Consider the following 19,932-nt stretch of genomic DNA (forward strand, 5'->3'; position numbering starts at 1 on the left):
CTGCCTCTGCCTTCTGAGTGCTGGGATCAAAGGCATGGGCCACCATGTCCTACTTCTGACTCACCTATTTAAAGTGCTTACTGTACAGTGACTCTATGCTAGCATTGAGCATGAGCACTAGACAACAAATCAAACCTCACACTGCTTCCATCTCCCTGGAAGACAGACAGCAAGCAAAATGAAACACACCCAGCTTATATAGAGGCTCCAGTGTCAGAAGGGCTAAAGATGCTCAGATCAGCTCCAGCCCACAATGACACCAGTGCACTGATACTTCAGCATTGTCATAGCCACGGTTATGGGGCTCAAGACAATTCTAGAATAAGAGAAGGTCTTGGGATGAGGTAAGAATTGAGCAAGACTTTATACAGAGCAGTGATGACCAGAATGTGTTTTCCTAAAGCATGAATACAGACTTCCAGCTCTGGATAATTCCCAAGGCTAGATGACTAGAACTTGAGACTTGGATATTCTGGTATAGATCCATTTTTGCTGGGCCACTGGACTGAGTGTCAAACTTGAAAATTCATTTGTCTACCAGGTAGTATATTAAAGTTGTCTGAATGAGTTGTAAGACAGTGAAGGAGATCTGGGTAATTTTGTTGTTGTTTAAACTGTGGTGTGTGTATGCATGTGTGTGTGTGTGTGTGTGTGTGTGTTATTTGTGTGACATGTGTTTGTGTGTGATATGTGTGCATATGTGTTTTTGTGAGTGTGAGCATGGGTGTTGTGGTCAGTAGATGGCCTCAGGTGTTGCTTCTTACCTTCTACCAAGAGACTGGGCCACCTTGGATTGTATTTTTAGTCTGTATAAGGAGAGGTGTGAGCATGCCATTGCTTGCATGTGGAGATCAAAGGAGAACTTTGGGAGTCTATCCTCTCCTTCCAACTTTACATGAGTTCCAAGGAACAAAGTTAGGTCATCAGGCTTCAGGGCGAGTTCTTATACCAGCTGAACCATCTAAATTGGTTCTCTTTACTGTGTTTGCCACTGTGTGTGCCTGGAAAAGTGGGCTGTGTTTCTATTGGTTCTCTTGTCTCTGTCTCCCAGCTCACCATAGGAACACTAGGATTAGAGATACAACAGCTTCCATGCTCAGTTTTACATGGGTTCTGGGTTTCAAATGTAGGATTCACGCTTGTGTGGAAAGCACTTTACCCAGTGAGCCATTTACCCAGTCTGGCTTGTTTTCTCCTCTGATCTTTCTCTTTCTCCTTCTCCTCCTCCTCCTCCTCCTCCTCCTCCTCCTCCTCTTCCTCCTCCTCCTCCCCCTCCTCTCCCTCCCCCTCCTCCTTCTTCCCCTCCTACACCTCTTCCACCTCCTTCTCCTACACCTCCTCCTCCTTCACCTCCCTCTCCATCACCTCCTCCATCACCTCTCCTCCTCCTTTTCCTTTACCTCCTCCTCTTCATTCTCATTCTCCTCATCTGCTTCCTTCTCCTCTGCCTCGCCCTCCTCCTCCTCCTCCTCCTCCTCCTGCTCTTGTACAGTTTTTCAAGACACAGTTTCTCTCTGTTGCCCTGGCTCTGATGGAAATTGCTCTATAGATTAGGCTAGCCTCTAATTCACAGAGATCTTCCTGTCTCTGCCTCCTGAGTACTGAGATCAAAAGCATGCACAACCACTGCACAGATAAACAAAATAAACAAAATTATTTTTTTGTTTAAAAATTTATTTTTGTGTGTATTGGCTTTCTGCCTGTGGTATGGGATGGTCTGTATGTCAAATTACTCTGACTGGTCAATAAATAAAACACTGATTGGCCAGTGGCTAGGCAGGAAGTATAGGCAGGACTAACAGAGGAGAAAAGAAAGAACAGGAAGGCAGAAGGAGTCACTGCCAGCCACTGCCAAGACAAGCAGCATGTGAAGACGCTGGCAAGCCAATAGCCACTTGGCAAGGTATAGATTTATGGGAGTGGATTAATTTAAGCTATAAGAACAGTTAGCAAGAAACCTGCCATGGCCATACAGTTTATATGCAATATAAGTCTCTGTGTTTACTTGGTTGGGTCTGAGCAGTTGTGGGACTGGCAGGTGAAAAAGATTTGTGCTGACTGTGGGCAAGGCAGGAGAACTCTAGCTACATGCCTGCATATATATCTGTGTAGTGGTGTCTGATAACCAGGAACCGGAATTAAAGGCAGTATTGAGCTCCAATGTGGGAGATGGGGATTGAATTAAATAAGCTGCATATTATCTTCCGGTAGTAAGTTCTGTAGGCTCCATACTAGAAAGTTGTTTATTTTTTTATTTAATTTTCTATTCATTTTACATACCAACCGCAGATTACTCCTATCCTCCATCCTCCTATGCCACAGCCTTATCCAAACAACTCACCTCCCATTCCCACCTCCTCCAAGACAAAGTCTCCCATGGAGAGTCAGTAGAGCCAGGTACATTCAGTTGAGTCAGGTCTAAAACCCTCCTCAGTGCACCAAGACTGCAAAATTGTCCCACCATAGGCACTGGGCTCCAAAGAGCCCATTTGTGCACCAGGGATGGATCCTGAGTGCACTGCCTGGGGTCCCACCAGACAGTTCAAGCTAAACGACTGTCTCTCATATCCAGAGAGCCTAGTCCAGTAGCATGTGGGCTCCACAGTTATTGGGCCTCAGCTCATGGGTTTCCACTAGTAATTCATATAAAAAACGACATAGAGTTAAGTATTTGTTATGAGTACAGATCAAGGTCATCTTTTAACTTTACTTGAAAATGCCAGTTCAGTGAGATCAGAGTCAGCCAGTTACCTAAGCAAAATACATCCATGGCAAAAACAGTCCCAGATGGGAAACATAGCTTACAGGTTTCTATAAACAAGCCCAGTTCCCTATAACATTCATTCCAAAAGCTATTATCAAATATTCATTCTTGAGTAGTTATGAAACTATTAATAACTGTTTCAAATATTAGAGGAAGTAATTGCTCACCTTTGTGAAGAGACTTTCATGGCTTAGGGGCAATAATATGACAAGAGGCAGAATAATGGATTCAAGTTATATTGTGTGGCAAATGGCACTATAAATATTTACTTAAGATCTTCCTTCCCTATCTAGACAAAGGCTGAATGGCAGTACCACCCTTTCAGTTCACAAAGCACTTGGACTACCAACTTCCTAACATTCCCCTGTAAGTCATGTTTGAAGCAGTGTGGCCTCCTCTTGGATGCTGATTCTGACTTTAGTCAAGGATAAATCAAAGATTTTGGTGTGTATACTAATTTCCACATATACAATTTTACATCACTTTACTGACACAATATTAATTTCATTAGATAGACAACACAGATTGTTTATACTCTGCCTTGTCTCAGTTACTATATGCATATGCTGTGCCTAAAAACTAAAAATATTGATATTATGATACTGTTAACACATTTATCCCTGAGAACTAAGAATTCAAAATTCAAAGCCATGGCTTTGAACCCCAAGTACCAATATGAACACATGAACTATTTTATCTTCTTTGTATATAGAAAAATCTCAAATGTAATAACATTGTAAGACTTTAAAATGTCCAAGTCCAAATGTCAGTTGTCAATTATAGGTTTAAATATTTGAATAATTTTATTGTTGGTCTTGTGAATTTTGAATAAGTTCACCAACTACAATTACAGGGACATCTCATAAAACAGCAAAGCATCTACCCTATGGACTTGAGTTATACCAGCAATGTGATCCCTATCCCCATTCAGCTGCCAGTGTTCAGGACATACGAGGACATGTAAGACTTCATCGGTAGAGCATGCAGTCACAAAACCTAAGCCATGAGGAACTACATACCAAATAGTTTGAGTTCTCCCACATCTCAGATGAACTGTCAAGGACAAAGGAGACAGAAGGGAAATGTGTGGGTTCTGAGTATTATGAAAACAAAAACAGTAACTTCAAGAACAGGAAAGTGACTTGGGATTTAGAGTTTGATGACAGAAGACAGTGATGTGTGGTGATATATTATGTACCCTAATAAAATTTGCCTGAGGATCAGAGAACAGAACAAGCCAGAGATTAAAAAGCAAGGCAATGGTGACACACACCTTCAATCCTAGCACTCAGGATGCAGAGCTCCATCTGGATCTCTGAGAGTTCAAAGCCACCCTGGACTACATGAGATTGATTCAGTCTAGGAGAGAAACAGAGCTAGACAGTAGAGGCATACACCTTTAATGCCAGTACTTGAGAATCACAGACCTTTAACCCCAGCGCTAGGAAGGAAGTAATATGGCTGGGCACAGAAGGTATTAAGGCATGAGGATACAGGAACTAGACCCTTTTCAGCTAGAGGCTTTTCAGCTGGAGAGCCTTTCAAGCTAAGGACTCAAAGGCTTTCAGTCAGAGAATTCCTGGAGATATGATCTCGCCTTCCAATTGGCCTGAGGATTCAGCAGTAGATTCGTGCAACAGATATTAAGTGAGTATAAGACTCAGCAAAGTGGTTGCTACTGGTGGGAGACAGAACATTGCCATTGGATGGGGCACCTGAGGGGCTTCTGAGGAACCAGAAAGTCCTCTGTTAAATCTGCATGTTGATTGTGAGACATCCATTCATCATGAGTCACTAAATCCTGCATTTGTTTGGGTGTTTTAGCTGTTTGCTTTTAAAATACAGTAGGGGCTGGAGGTGGCGGAGAGAATATGGCTTAAGTAAGAAAGAAACTTGTTGTACAAGTCTGATGAGTTCAACCCTAGAATTCACCTAGAAAGTCAGAACAGTGGCAGACATCGGTGAGTGCTTCACTCCTGGCAGAGAACTGGAAATTGCCTGGAAGCTGGAAGATCAGCTGGACTAGAGTACTCGGTACATCCCAGAAACAAGAGAGACCTGTCTCAAAAGGTAGAAGGAGAGAGCCAACTCCTGAATGATGTCCTTTGACATGCACAGTGTCCTCGTTAGGGTTCTGTTGCTTCAATGAAGAACCATGACTAAAGCAAATTGAGAAAGAACGTGTTAATCTGACCTAGACATCCACATCACTGTTCACAGCTGAAGGAAGTCAGGACCAGAAATCAAACAGGCCAAGATCCTGGAGGCAGGAGCTGATGCAGAGCCCATGGAGGGTGCTGCTTACCGGCTCACTCACAACAGCTTGTTCACCCTACTTCCTTAAACAGCCCAGGACCAACAGACCAGGGGTGACCCCACTCACAATGGGCTGGTCCCTCGCGTGTTAAACAATACTTAGGAAAATGCTCTACAGGCTTCCTTACACCCTGATCATATGGAAAATTTGAGAAATATGGCTACCTCCTCTTGGAACCCTAGCTTTTGTCATGTTGTCATAAAAAGGAACCTCACAATATATAAGCTGTGGGATGTAAGTGCCTATACACACACACACACACACACACACACACACACACACACACCAACACGTGCAGTGTTCTAATTTGCTTTTCTAAATCTTGAATTGGAAAATGTTAATACAATAAATCACCCATTTCTGTGGAACTTAATAATCTGACATAAGTGTTCTATTGTGGGGCAAAAGATACTAAAAGTGGAAAAAGAAGGAAAATCCAGAGATAATTTTAAAGAGGGAAAATTAGGGAAGCATGCCATATTAGAGAAACATGTTATATCACACTAACAAAATACCATAATAGAGTTACATAAGCAGTGAGGTATGGTTGTCAGAGTAGATATTGCAACAGATTGCAGTGTCCAGGAACTTTGTACAGTGGAGATAAAAAGAGGATACAGGCTGGCAGGAGAAGAATGGACCATCAGAACATGTCCTGAGAATATGGCAAGTTCTAGACAGATTTCTATTGTTATAATAAAAGTAAAAATCCAATTTAAGAAAGTGATGAGTTTATTCACCTCACAGGTTACAGTCTATCATCAAGGGAAACCTAGGCAAGATCTCAAGACAGGGGCTTGAAACCAGAGGAACACTGCTCACTAGTCGGCTCAGCTACCTTTTCTCTATGGCCCAGGCTCACTTGCCTAAGGATGACACTACCTACAGAGGGCTGAGCTCTCATCCGTCAATTAGCAATCAAGAAAATGCCCAAGAAGCATGCCTGCAAGCCAGTCTGATTGTGTCAGTTCCTCAACTATGTCTCAAGTAGACAGCCGAGAAGAGCCATAACAGCAAGCCAGAAAACAGAAAATATAAACTTCAGATTATTGCAAAGAAAATTGACCCTCGATGAATAGGATTCTATGTCCAAAGTGAAATTTCAATTGTAGGGAGAATAATTTAATAGAATTTATGAAGAAAAAATGAAATAATATTTAAAATTATGAGTCACCATAAGCCCAAGCCATAAAGGAAAAGTTAGTAAATTTGACTATTGGAGCCCCTTTTAGAGGCTCCAGGGTGGACACGGGGAGGGGCTGTTGGCTGACACTTACTAGAGTAACAGAGTTATAAACTGAAGCTCTCTATATTAGAAAGGGGATTTATTTTAGAATGACTTTCAGGCTATGGTTCGGCCAACACAATGATAGCTTGCTATGATGGAAAGTTCAATAATCCAGTAGATGCTTAGTCCACAAGACTGGATGACTATACTGGTATGCAGTATATGCTGGAATCTTAAAGAAGTTTTGGTGGAGGAGTTCTTATCAGAAACCCTACCACTTACTACAGAGACCAGGTCCCAAATACATGCCTGAATCATCAACTGCATGTCAGAGCTTATGTTCTAGAGAAATGGAGGAGTCCATTCTGCTTGATGATTTGGGGAGGCAGCATCCCATTTTCAGAACCCTGGATATTGTAAGCTTCTAAAGCAGTACCAGGCACATTGTCTATTGTAATTATTCTTGGTGGCACACAATGCAGTGCCCACACTCATGATCCTAGTGTCAGTGGTGAGCTCTGCAATATGATTTGGCTCTGGAGTACGATTTATTGCCTGTTACTTCTGTCTTCAAATCCTGCCTCTTTGACCCTCAATAAACTTCAAATCCTAATAAACAATTTTTGCTTTGAAAACAATTGATGATTTGTACTTGTTGTATATAGTGAAGACCCCACAGAAGTCTTCCCTAATCCCTATTGTTTAAGAGAGAGTTTTTGGCTTTTTTGTGTTTTTTTTCTCTTTTGTCTTTCCTTTTCAGGATACATGGAGTGAGCAAGAAGGGGTCTACAGGATTTAAAGTCCAAATTCATGTGGCCTGAGGAACCCCACTCTTTCTGACAGGAACAGTATGTTTGCTGTGAGAGGCCTTTACCCGTTCTCTTCAAAGAGACCCATTTGTCCCTCTTGGACCCCTTTCCACCACAGTCACTACCACACATATCATATTTATTTCAATGTCTATTCTCCAATTGTATAGAAAGGCCAGAGACTTGTCACTGGGTTTCTAGCTCATCCCCTACTACCCAAGAAACCAGAGACAGGTATTTATTCTTTTTCAGCCATACATGGCCATAAAGAGGCCAATAAAAGTCATCATAACCATGGGATCTATAGCTGACTCAGATGTACCTTTTGATTATTGTCACTCCTTCCTTTCACTCTCTAAGGGAGCCATTTGTTCATGAATATTAGTGGAGAGGGGAATGCTACTATGTTTGCTAATCTTGGTTGTCAACATGAATACATCTGATATTAACTAAAACCAAAACAAACAGGGCAAACCTATGGGAGATTTCTGCTTAATTTCTGCTTAACCTACTAGAAGTAGGAAGATCTAATTCTAGTCTGGATCTTTGAGATAAGAAATCACAACTTTAATTCTGATGTTTAATCCAGATGTAGTCTGGACAATTCCTGCTGGAAGCCTATAGAAGGACATGGAAGAAGGAAGTTTTTACTCTTTCTCTACTTGCTCTCTCCTTGTTAGCACATCCATTCCTTCACTGGCATTAGAGCCCATTTCTTTAAGATTCCAGCATACACTGCATACCAGTATAGACATCCAGTCTTGTGAACTAAGCATCTACTGGATTTTTGGACTTTCCATCATATCCAGCTATCATTTTATCGGCTGAACCATAGCCTGAGTGTCATTCTAAAATAAATTCCCTTTGTAAAATAGAGAGCTTCCGTTTATAACTTCTGTTACTCTAGTAAGCCCTGACTAATACACCAGACATGTAGAGAAGACATTCTGGAGCAGTTTGTGTCTCAGCTATGTCAAAAATTCCCAGTGCCCACCTTCCCTTAACCATTCTTCAGGTGGTGCTTTGGTGTCGGCCCTCTTGGTTCTTAGAACATCTCAGCAACAAGAGTAAAATAGCAAATATCCAAAATCTATCAATTGGAATGCAGAGTAATATAACAATGATGAGTGTATCAGATGGAAAGATTCTAGGGTAAGTGAGAAATAGAAAGCCTTAGGAATAGAAAGGCTTATCGTTTGTCATCCATGGCCATGTACCTACACTTTTATTAAGATCATAGGACAATTTCTCAGCGGTTTGTTCTCTCCTTCAATCATGTGTGTCCTAGGGTAGGAACTCAGGTCTGTAGGCCTAGGAGCAGTTACCTTTGCCCACTGAGCCATCTCTCCAGCTGATCACATCATCCATAGAATTGATGATGAGCTTTGTATCTGTATTGATGTTGTGTATGTATATATGCCTTTTGTTCATAAAGAGTAGATCATTTCTATGCTTGATTGACAGCACCAGTTTGTTATCCCACAGGATTACTTCCTCCACACATTAATTCTCTGATTATCTGTCAGTCTCAGAAGGTAGATCTGTTGAGGGGAGCTTCATAAATTAAAGCACTATCTGGAAGAAACGATTCCTCCATACACAGTGAGATCAGCTGTGGTTAAAGAGCACCATCAACCATCCCTCTCCTTTCCTAGCCTTGTAAAGACATGCTCCTCATGACTGGCATGTCACCTTTGCTTCAGGCTCCATCCACTATGGCTGGTCTTAAGCTTACTCCCAACACTTACCTGGAGCATCAAGAGGCACCATTAGCGACAACTCCACCACCAGGAGTGTCTTCTCAATTCTGCATTTCATCAGATGGCCCTAATCTGCATTGTCATCCAGGATGAGATGTGAGAGATCTAACCCTGACAATAAGTGGTGCTGGAGTACGATCTTGAACCCAAAGACAATTACAATGCCTACATCATATGCTTGTCTCTACTGGTCTCCTGAAATGGTTGGAGCTGATTCATTCAAAACTAACACAGCATACATAACTAAATGGACAAAGTCAAGTGCAGGGTCTTGTGAGATGGCTGCTGCATTATGGTGTAGAGCCCTGCAGCAGGCCAAACACCCATAGATATAAATAAAAGAAATAAATCTTTAAAAAAAATTGCACCAATTCATAGTTAAGGACAAAAGCACCAAAAAATGTCCCAGCATATCTTGTAATTCATTATGTCTGCAGTCTGGTTATCATTGATACTATATTCCAAGGAAACCATGGGCAGATAGCTCTGGTTTTGCTAATTTCTTTTTTATTTTAAACATTTTATTATTCTCTGTTGGTTTTACATCATGCATCCCAATCCAACTTTTCCCATTATCCATTCCTTCACACCTGAGCTCTGCCTTTGAAACACCCCCTGAAAAAAATTTAAAAGGAAAACTGAAAACCCAAATTTAAAAACAAAGTCTTGGCAAGGAAGTTTTAGTGTGACCCAGTGAGTCACACAGAATACCCTTTAGTGTATACGTCTTTTCTTAAGTGTGTCAGGCCTCTCTGGCTTCTCTACACTATAGATGATGGACCTTCACTTGTGGTCCTACTCTTGGATATCCTAATGATGTCTTGTGTCATAGAGATCCTGAAGCTTTAGATCTTCAGAAACTGGGCCCTTTACCTGCTCCAGCAGTCCATGAAAAAAGAAGATGTTAGGGTGGGATAATTCATAGGCATGGTTCTGGGCTGGGGTTACCTGGGATGATCAGACTGGCAGGTTTCCTTCATCTTCCGCACCCAGGCAAGCTCTCCAACACTGTCCCACCTAGCTCACCCCATGCAATGGGCAGAATGGAGAGAGGCCAATTGTCCTTTCCTCATGCACTCAAATCTGACTTACCCACATTCAGAGTAAAGGCACAGCTCTAGTGTTTTGTGAGATGATGTGCCAATTCCACAAACCCAATTGCTGCAGCTGCTGAGAGGCTGACCCAGCTCCTCTGTTCTCAAGCCCCAGATTCCCACTCTCCCACCAGCTGCAGGTGGCATTTGCTCAGGTGAGGAGGGCATCTTTCCCTTGCCCTTGCCTACACAACACAGAAGAGGGTGGACTGAGTTCTTCTGCTCTCAGAGCCTCAGGGCCAGATCACTGACACCACAAACAACAGGGTCAGCTCTACTGTGCTGCTCAGTCCAGGTGCAGAACCCACTCTCCGCAGTACTGCAGTGGGTGAGGGGCAGGTCCAGTTCTCATTAGCGCTAAGGCCAGGGATGAGTAGGGTTAACTCTTTGCATCCCTATCCTGTCTTCAGCAGTAAAAGGAGCCACTCACATCAACATAGACCAAGTCTGTGGCAGGGCAATGGACCAGACAAGGCCTTTGACAGCAGCCTACGCCTGGAGGACACCAGGGTCCCTGGAAGCAGCATAGGCCACTCAGATCTATATGGCCCCAAAGAGAACACAGGCCCTAGAAACTACCATGGTCCTAGGTGACAGCCCAGACCCCTCCCTACATCTGCGTGAGCCTTGGTGACTACATGCCATAGATATGAACACAGATCCTGGTTGTGTTTGCAAGATGCATACAGATATGTTCCCAAGTTGTAGCCCAGGCCTGGATTCCACCATGGCTCTGCTTGGCAATGAAGGTCACACAGATTGGCAGGGACCCAGCAGTACCACGTCCCATGGTGGTAGCTCAGATTCTAGGCACTGTCTTTGATGGCAACAGGGGCCTGAGATATCAACACCGACCCTGGCTACAGCAGGGCCATGGATCCAGACATGCCCCTCAGTTACAGCCCTGGTCCTGATGTCATTATGGTCCTAGGTGGCGGTACAGGCTTCTAAGACACATCTGTCCACTTGGGGGCATATCCATTTGACAACGACATGGTCATACGTGGTGGCCAAGACTGTAGGTGGCTGCCAGGCCCTCACTGGCAGAGGATGCATGGGTATCAACACAGACTCCAACAGTTTGTCAGGGCCGTGGACAGGATATGGCCCTTGGCAGCAGACCAGGCATGGATATTATCATGGCCCCAGGTGGCAAGCAGGCTATGGATTTCTTTCATAATCCTTTAGTAAATGTTTTCATTTCCTGAGAGGCTTTACAGAAATACTGTTGTTTTTCTAATTCATGTGGTTCACATGATCACATCCTGAAATGGGTATACAGAATGCTATAGCTAGGGTGGATAAATATATGACAACAAGGATACAGTATGGATACTTTTTCCATTATGCAATGGGAATCCACGGAGTTGACAACACCATCCGCATCCAAAGACCTGTGTAGCCCTAACTTCCTGAGAACCCACTATTGTAGCTTAAGCTGGGCACACAAGTGATCTGATGTTACAAGAGATTCTGGGGCTTACTAGAGTGAGACATCACACCTGACCAAAGAAATTGCTTCTAAGTCAGAAAAGTTCAAAATCACTTTATTATTAATAAAAACTCAGTAATATTACTCAATATGAGCTTAAAGAAATTAGTCAATAAACAGTGAATATCTTAGTAAAATACCTAAATAACAACAAGAACAAAAGTAAGAACAAATAAATAGCAAAAGCTCAAACCATAACAAAGAAAACCAAAAAAACCCAAAGCAAACAAAACCCAACCAAAACCAAACAAAAAAATTAAGGTCACAAGCATTCTTTTGGTGCACATTTTGCAGCAGAGACCTACAGTCTGTGGCTGGCCTTGGAAACATGGTAGGAAGGCAGACAGCGATTGTAAAAAGCGTTTTAAAAACTAGTATAGCCATGCCTCCTTTGGGTTTGTAGGTCAAGTTCTCACAGAGACTAAGAATGAGACCTTTCTAGAGCATTCGTTGTACCCCTTGGGAAGCTTTTGAGTTCACAGCTCTAAAGGAGTGTCTTCTGAGGAGGAGGCCTTGATCGGAGAGTAGAGCAGGTCATAGGTTCAAGGCATCTTTGGTTTCTTTGGCCTCTTCAGTTCTCCCAAGATCTGCTATATGAGAAGGAAAGGCATTCAGACACAGAAGGAGCCTGACTGGGCCACAGGCTAGAAAAAAATCAAGACCTATTCACACTGGAAGCCAAGGTCAAGAGCCCCGAGTCTCCCACCAATGCCATGTTTGCTGAGGGTGGATGCATTGGTGGCTCACTTGCCTGTGAGACTTAGTGCTCCTGCTGCAGCAGCTCTGTCTGCAGGAGGCTCTCATCCTGGGCTGTGGCCTGTTCAAACTCATATTGGTGATGGTCTAACCTAGAGGAGGAAGGCAGTTAGGGATCAGGCCTGGTGGAGATCTGCTATGTCAGCTTTTCAGCCTGAACCAGCTCTAGTCAGCTGGAGAGTCCAGCATTACCTTTCATCTGAGGTCATTTCCTGCATTTCCTAAGGGAGGAGGGTCAGAATGGACCTCGACCAGGATTTGATTCTCAGCTTTTAAAATCTACCAGAAGATGAACTGAGAACTACACTGTGCTGGGCATGATAATCAGGACTTTTCTCCAGTTGTCTAGATAAATTATTTTGACAGAAAAAAAAAATAAAGTAGCAATGTCTGAGTAAGAGTAGAGGGCATATCTACATGAATCTGATTAGATACAGGCAATGAATGTGAGCAACCTGAGAAACTGAATGTAGACACTCTAGGGGAGCCTACAAAAGAAAAGCAGTGAAGGATCTGATTATTGTTAAAGAACAGAAACTGGCCTCGGTTCAACTCCTCAAATCCTAAATCTTCTTATAATAGAAAAATCTTTTCACAGGAAACAGATTCACACTGCAGAGAGCCTGTAATCTGCAGGAGTGTGCTGCTTGTAGATCTACCCAAAGGCAGGAACTTCTCTCTAAAGGTGATGTTCTGGAAGGAAAATAAAGTGGCAGGAGCACACACTGTCCTCCACAACTAACACTCCCCCTGCTAGGTTGAGGACTGCCATAGGGAGATTTGTGTGGAGAAACAGGGGACACTGAGAAGATTCCAGAGAGCTCAGATGGGAGTAAGGGGTAGACACTCCCCAGAAACACTAAGGATCAAACATAGTGTTTCCTGGAGAGGTTCTTGTTGGCCAGGCCAATACAATATCCTGAGGCATTCTTTCTCTTGCTGTGGCTTGGAGCTATTCAGATGGTGGAAATCCCAAAAAGACAGAGATCCAGGGACAGGTGACACACATGGTTCTAACTTCTCTCCCAGCTTGGGCTCTTACCTCATCTCAGAGACACTGAAGTGATGTTGCAGCTTTTCTGCCAAGTCCTCTTGCTGGGTGACCAGCTCCTTCTGCTTCAGCAGGTCCTTCGGTCTTTCATCCAGGCTCTCTTGCTCCTGTTCTTTAGAAGATTGTATTCTCAGTGGAGGCTTGCTCATTCATATGCACACACATGATTTCATGAATACACACAAGTACATGTATGCACACATACAAGCACACTATAATGCAGTAACATGTTTAGCTTCACAGTTAATACTAACATAAGGAGCAACCACCAGGGATACTAATGAAAACAAGGTAAACCTGTTGGAAGAGAGAAGCCAGTGAACGTGGGAGAGAGGCAGTTCAGTCAGTGAAGAGCCTATTTGCAACCTAATGCAGAGACAGGTGGCCTCAGGGGTCCTCGTCCGTTAACTAACCCTGCTTAGGAAGTTCCCCAGGCTGTGCAGTATAGGAATGTTCCCCAGCAAAGGACTACTGGATGGTCATGGACAACCCCACTGGTCTTATTCACTGTTTCCCAGTTCCCCCAATGTGAGCAACTACCTTCAAAAAGGGCTCCCTGTGCTACAGGTTGCCTAACTTTGGACCAAAAGCAAAGAATCTCAGGAAACTAGAAAATCTCCATAACCAGCATCCAAAAGAAACAGTTCCTTCCTTTGAGGTGATTGTGCCAGGGATGTGTTTGAGTAACAAATGGCTGACTAAGTCAGTGCCAAATGATTTTATGTATTATTTTGTGCTGAACAATATTCCATGGAAGAGCCTGACCACATTGTACTTTTTCACTCTTTGAATGATGGGCATCATGAGGCTACACTCAGGAAAGCTGATAAATCCCTGAGATGCCCTAGCTTGTCTGTGGACACTGACTTCATGTTCTGGCATCACTGGGTCACCTGGGAATGCAGTTCAACTTTCTGAAGACTTGTGTGTAGCTTCTTACTGTGCTATACCATTTTACAGTACCAGCAATGTCTGAGGGTCCTCATTTCTCCAAACCCTCCATGAGGCTGATTTTAACTCAGAATGAACAACTTTGGAGAAAAGCAGTTACTGAGTGCTGCAGACACAGCATATGGCGTGTCCAATACCCTCAGGAATCTAAGTGGGGTGCACTGAGACAGCCCCATTCTCATACCACATCCTGGCTAAGGAACTTCTGCTGGACTGAGTTGCAGCTGGAAGCACACTGCAAGTCAGAATCTCTCAACAACTAACATCCAGCCTAAGTTCCAAGGCCAAGGTTAACTGAGCCAAAGTTAGGGAAAGGGGAAAAGCAAGTGGTAGCAGACAATGTAGATGAGGACAAAACAGGATACAGAGAAGACACAACAAGCCACCTGACCATTGAGTGTGCAGTCACCATTCACCCAGAGCAGAGAAGAGACACACACCCTCAGCCAGCCTATCCTGCCTCTCAGACACCTTGATTTGCCACAGTGGTCTCCTCCTAACCTCCATGTACTACATTCCTTTGGTTTGCTCCAAGGATTTCTTTTCAGATATATATTTTTGTCTCTACAAATACCTGAAAACCACTGAGTTATAGTAGTTTTTGTGTCCCTTTGTTCTAGTGAGCTAGGAGGACATGGAGAAAGATAGGCAGCAGCATACAATATTTGATGGATGCCAAGTGAGTGGGCACAGTACTTTTTCAGAAAAGTTGGTTCCATCATCATTAAAAATGTATAAATGAACATACAAATATAGATAAACACACACACACACACACACACACGAAGTTTCAAATCCACACATACAAACACACTTGCACATATAAGCAACTGAACTTGCAAACACACTCAAATACTTACCCCTATACATACAGGGAACATGGGCACATACACACATACACACTCAACCACACATGGTCACATACACACACCCAAAGGAGCACCTCTGTGCAAGCAATAGACAGTATTCACACACAAACACACATATAGAAGTTCACAAACACATAGACAGATGCACAGGAAATCACAACACACAATGTACAACAACCCCAACACACACACACACACACACACACACACACACACACACACACACACACAAACACACACTTCCTGAACCTAGAATGGTCAGTGAGAGAGGACTGTTGCCTTGCAGCACCTTTTCTGATGCATATAGAGGTAGCGGGTCCTCTATGCTGTCTACAAGGCTCTTAGACTCAGCAAGGTACTGCTACCCCGGCCTGCACTTAACTTTTCCTTGAATAAATTTTATCCATCACAAAACCCCCTGACTTCACATTTTCCAAGTTTACCCATCATAGTCTCTTCACTCAACTTATCCTGGCTCCTCCACAAATGACCTTGATAACCCAAGAAAAAGAAAGTGACACATGGTCAACACCAGGAAGTTTTCAACAGAAGACAGTGCATATGATATGAATGCAGCCCAATGTCAGTCAGAAGGAGGCCAGTGACATCACCTGCAGTGCTTTTCAGGAACCCAGCACTCTGCACAACTATGAGAGGGAATCTGTTCTGAGACACAGCCATGCACATGATACAGTCAGCAACACAATGTCAGCAAGGAGATGCACTGTGGGATTCTCGGTTGAGAAACCAGAGACAAACCAGACATTTCCTGTGGTCTTAGCTCTGTGCAGTGAAAGCAAAGAAACCTGCTATTTATTGTTAAAAAAAAGCTGTAGTGTTTGATTTTGTTATTTATTAAAAAACACATTGGTATCAAAACAATAAAAGCAAATAAACAAAAGAGAAAGCAAATATATCTTTCCTCTTTCTGTGTATATTTAAACTTGTAACATTGGATAAGACAAAACAAGAGAGAAGTTCTACCTTGGAGGACAGGAGCTCTAAAGAGAGCTGGGAGCCAGATTAGCCCAAACAGAAAATTTCAGGTTCAATGAAAACCTGGGCTCTAAGGGAATAAGGGAAGAGCAACAGATGACAACATGGGAATTCATTATGTAGCCTCTGAACCTACAAACCAATGTACACATTTACACAGGCCTGCATAGATAACACACAGACCACAGAAATAGGAAGTGAGCAGAAAACAATGGCGAGGACATCATGCTGTAGGAACAGTTGAATTAAAAATAAGCACATCAGGTGTTTCAACTGAGACCCACAACACTGCTATCCATCCTTTGGAGATTAAAAATTCCTAGGAGAGCACACAAGTTCTTCATGCTATGTTGAGTTGATAGGAGAAAATGTTTTCTTGAAGCTTCAAATCTGTCACCCCAACCCTCAGCCTGTCAAAGGCCTTCCACATCTAAGGTCAACCAGTCAGTTCCAGACTGGAAGCTCCAGGATGGGAGAACTGTCCAGCACCATGCCTAGAAAAAAGGGCTGAAAAGGGGGTACTCAGGCATCTGTCACTATGAACCAAGAGCTTGGCAAAAGGAAGAGAACACATTGGGATGCAGGAATTAAGGAGAAGACCACATGCCACACAAAACATTGACAATGAGAACCACTCACTGGGCACTGGCAATGAGCTCTAGTCCTTGCAGGCTGCTTCCTATCTGTGATCTCACATGACCCCTGCAAAGCAAATGAGCCACAGGCCACTGACATCATCAATGAAAGCTTTGTGCTGTTCCCTAAGGAGCTCCCTGCATAGCAAACCTCTGATCATATTGACATGTAGGTGGATGATATGTGACTGACCCAGCTCTCTCAATGTACTGCAGCTTCTAGCAGAGCAGGAGGTTTCCCTTGCCAATTATCCAGATTCTTGCAAGAGGCTAACTCTCTAGAAAGACTCGGGAATGATCACAGAAATCAACAGTTGGATGGTATGTAGGTGGGGGTCTGGATGAGTGTGGATGGTATATGAGTGTCTCTATGTTTATGGTTGCACAGGTGGGCACCTGCCCCTGCTGCCTCAGCCTACCTGCTGCTGCTCAGCAGAAGGGTCACAGATGACCTCATGAGCCTCCTTCAAGAGCCTATTCAGCTCCTCACAGGACTCTTGGATCTCAATCTGCTCCTCCCACAGCAGTCTGTTCTTCAGTCTTAAAACATTTATATTTTCCTTCAGCTCAGTCCAATCTCGGAGGACCTGGCCATGGAGGTAACTGAACAAACACCAAAACATGATAAGACCCAGCCAGCCTCCTTTGCCATTCCTACCCCGAAGTACCACCCGTGCTGAAAAGTCCCAGACCCCCAGAAAGCCCAAGAATGGAGTTCTCAGTAGCCAAGCAGCATCACTCAGATGCAAGCCAAATCCAGAGAGTAACAAAATTGCAAAAAGATTCAAAATACTTCTGAAATTCCTGATGACAAAAGGGATCCTGTGCCTCTGAGAACAGGGTACAGCCCACACCTGTGCTTAACTGTTCATGACATTGGGAAAGCATCAGCAGGTTGAGGGCAAACACTGTCAGAAGCATAGAAAAAGCCCCAACCAGAATCAATTCTGTCTATGGATACCATGGAAACAAGCTCTGGGAAGCCCTGGTCAGAGCCACAGAAGTACTAGGATACCTGACACTCCCTTCATGGTTCAAACCATTTGTTTTTTAACAAGGGGCTGCTGAAGCTGGCAGGACATTGCTTGGAGGAGAACAGTATCTTTTCACACTTAGCAAAACTGAGTCCAAGAGGCACAAGGCCAAGGACCACATGTCAGGCTGCTTGCTAAGAGGCAGACAGGCAAGAACCAGAACTCTCACATTGAGTCAAAGAGAAACATGGCAGAATCAGTCTCTCCCAAGTTAAATCAGGCACATACCTGTAGGATACATTCTCTTCAATCAGATGTTTGATCTTGTTCACACCGTCACATATTTCCTTTGGCATTTTCTGTAAGTCCAGCATCACCTGCTTATGCTCCCTTTTCATGATTTCAAAAGAATTCAGCCTGTGGTAGGGCATGGCCCCAGGAGAAAAGGACCCCATGAACACAGGCCACAAGGATCATATGGAATCAGGCTATGCTCTGGACTCCTCAGTGCCATGGAAGACACAGCCTGGCACTTATACAATAGGTCCTCCTGGTGCTTATTAAACTTCCTATCATGTCCCCAGGCCAAAATAAGAAGGAGTTATCCACGACTATATGAGCACCCTCAGTGGACTTGGAGCTATAGATGATCTCTCTAAGGAGACCCCAGGAGTCTGTGCCACATACTGGTGCCACCGGAAACCTATGGTGACATTTTCCTGTCTTTACAACAGGGACTCTTATGCCTAGCTGCCTATATGCTACACAGAGGACCAGAGCATACATTGAGCATTTCAAGGGAGGAGTCCCAACTTCAGGAAGGCATTATACACTTCACAAGGGATTCCAATGTTCCACCAAAGTAAGAAGAGTGGCCAAGACGTGAGCTTGTCAAAGTGAAGCTCCCTGGTGTCATCACTGGCATCCCCTGGAAAATGTGAAAATGGCAAATCCTCGGGCCCTGCCACAGACTCTAAACTCACAGGAATAACACAAACAGACAACCCCACACACACAAACACACACACACACACACACACACACCACATAAAAATAAAAATCTCATGAAATACAGAGAGTTTGCACTGTCTCAGAGAATAAGGAGGAGCTAAGAATAGCTTTAGGCCTTTACTTCCCACATACAAAAACATTCCACATATAGTCAGGATGCCCATGAAATGCAAAGAGTTAGAACAGCCTCAGAGTATAAGGAGGAGGACAAAAGAGAAGCAATGATAAGCACCAGGCCTTCCAGACACAAACTGAGATGGATGAATGGGACCAGGCTCCTCCAGGATTTTTCAGCACACAATCATCAGCTGATCAAGTACAAAGACTCATCACAAACTCACAGGACCTAGCATCTCCAACAAGCCAACACCTGCCAAGGCCTCTTGAAATGCATGTTGAGAGCTCACATACTACTGTCCCTATCCCAAAACTGTGATACAGGCCATAGGCTCTGCTTTTCATTTGAATGAATAAAAATAGCCTGTGTCCCAATCTCATACCTACCAAGGTTCCAAATTCTGTGCACTCAGGAAAATTTGTTAAGCACCAGGACACCCCGGAGCTTGAGCCTCCTGTTCCTCAGGAAAGCTTAGGTAGACACTGTGGGGTCAAGATGGTCAGCAGAGAACTGCACATAATGACTACCTGTTCTGCAAATCCTTGTCTATATAACTGCCCAGGATTCCATGCAGTTCAATTTGCTCGTATGTTATACTCTGTAGCTGAAGGGTGAGTTTCTCCAACTTTGTCATCTGCTTCTCCTGGTCTATGGAGGTGGAGGCTTGGGTTGGTGTCTTCCTGGTAGTCCCTGCAGGAAGACAAAGCAAAGTGAACTTGTATAATTGAATATACATAGGGCCAGGAGAATCCATGCTAGTTCTAAGAGGAAGTCCGAGGAAGAGGAAATGTTAGGTACCCACTGAGGGCGCCAAAGAGTAGGCCACTATCCTCAAATAGGTACCCATGAGCTAAGTATCTGTCCTCAACCATCATGGATAGGCATGTGCCTTTCTCTCTAATGCAGTTCCCTGGCCCTGGAAGATATAAGATAGCCCAGCCATATAGATTTGTAGGACAGGGTCAGCTCATATATGATGTGGTGTAGGTAAGTCCTATTGTCCCTAGAGCTTAGCAGTACCAAGTCCTCATCCCATGTATCCAGGACAAAGTATCTGAATGACTGAAAGTTTTGTGCTTGGCCAGGGCAGTTTCCCTCCCTTCTTCT

General features: G+C 43.7%; 2 protein-coding genes across 5 annotated transcripts in view; one reads left to right on the top strand and one right to left on the bottom strand.

Annotated features, from left to right (window-relative positions):
- The window catches only part of LOC107401192 (disks large homolog 5-like), a 241,980-nt gene that overhangs the window by 136,243 nt on the left and 85,805 nt on the right, over nucleotides 1-19,932 (top strand). The window lies entirely within an intron of this gene.
- Nucleotides 11,502-19,932, bottom strand: part of LOC143267249 (disks large homolog 5-like) — a 58,319-nt gene continuing 49,888 nt past the window's right edge. For 3 of the 4 annotated variants that reach the window (XM_076544339.1, XM_076544338.1, XM_076544337.1), the window contains 6 exons: nucleotides 19,353-19,515; nucleotides 17,985-18,113; nucleotides 17,142-17,325; nucleotides 13,263-13,378; nucleotides 12,216-12,312; nucleotides 11,502-12,054 (listed from right to left, as the gene is read on the bottom strand). In XM_076544339.1, the coding sequence (XP_076400454.1) occupies nucleotides 12,225-12,312; nucleotides 13,263-13,378; nucleotides 17,142-17,325; nucleotides 17,985-18,113; nucleotides 19,353-19,459 (624 nt within the window). In that variant the 5' untranslated portion in view covers nucleotides 19,460-19,515 and the 3' untranslated portion in view covers nucleotides 11,502-12,054; nucleotides 12,216-12,224. The remainder of the gene's footprint in view (nucleotides 12,055-12,215; nucleotides 12,313-13,262; nucleotides 13,379-17,141; nucleotides 17,326-17,984; nucleotides 18,114-19,352; nucleotides 19,516-19,932) is intronic. The other variant, XM_076544340.1, reaches the window with a different exon arrangement.

Source organism: Peromyscus maniculatus, chromosome 9, assembly GCF_049852395.1.
Source record: "Peromyscus maniculatus bairdii isolate BWxNUB_F1_BW_parent chromosome 9, HU_Pman_BW_mat_3.1, whole genome shotgun sequence".
Taxonomy (NCBI): Eukaryota; Metazoa; Chordata; class Mammalia; order Rodentia; family Cricetidae; genus Peromyscus; species Peromyscus maniculatus.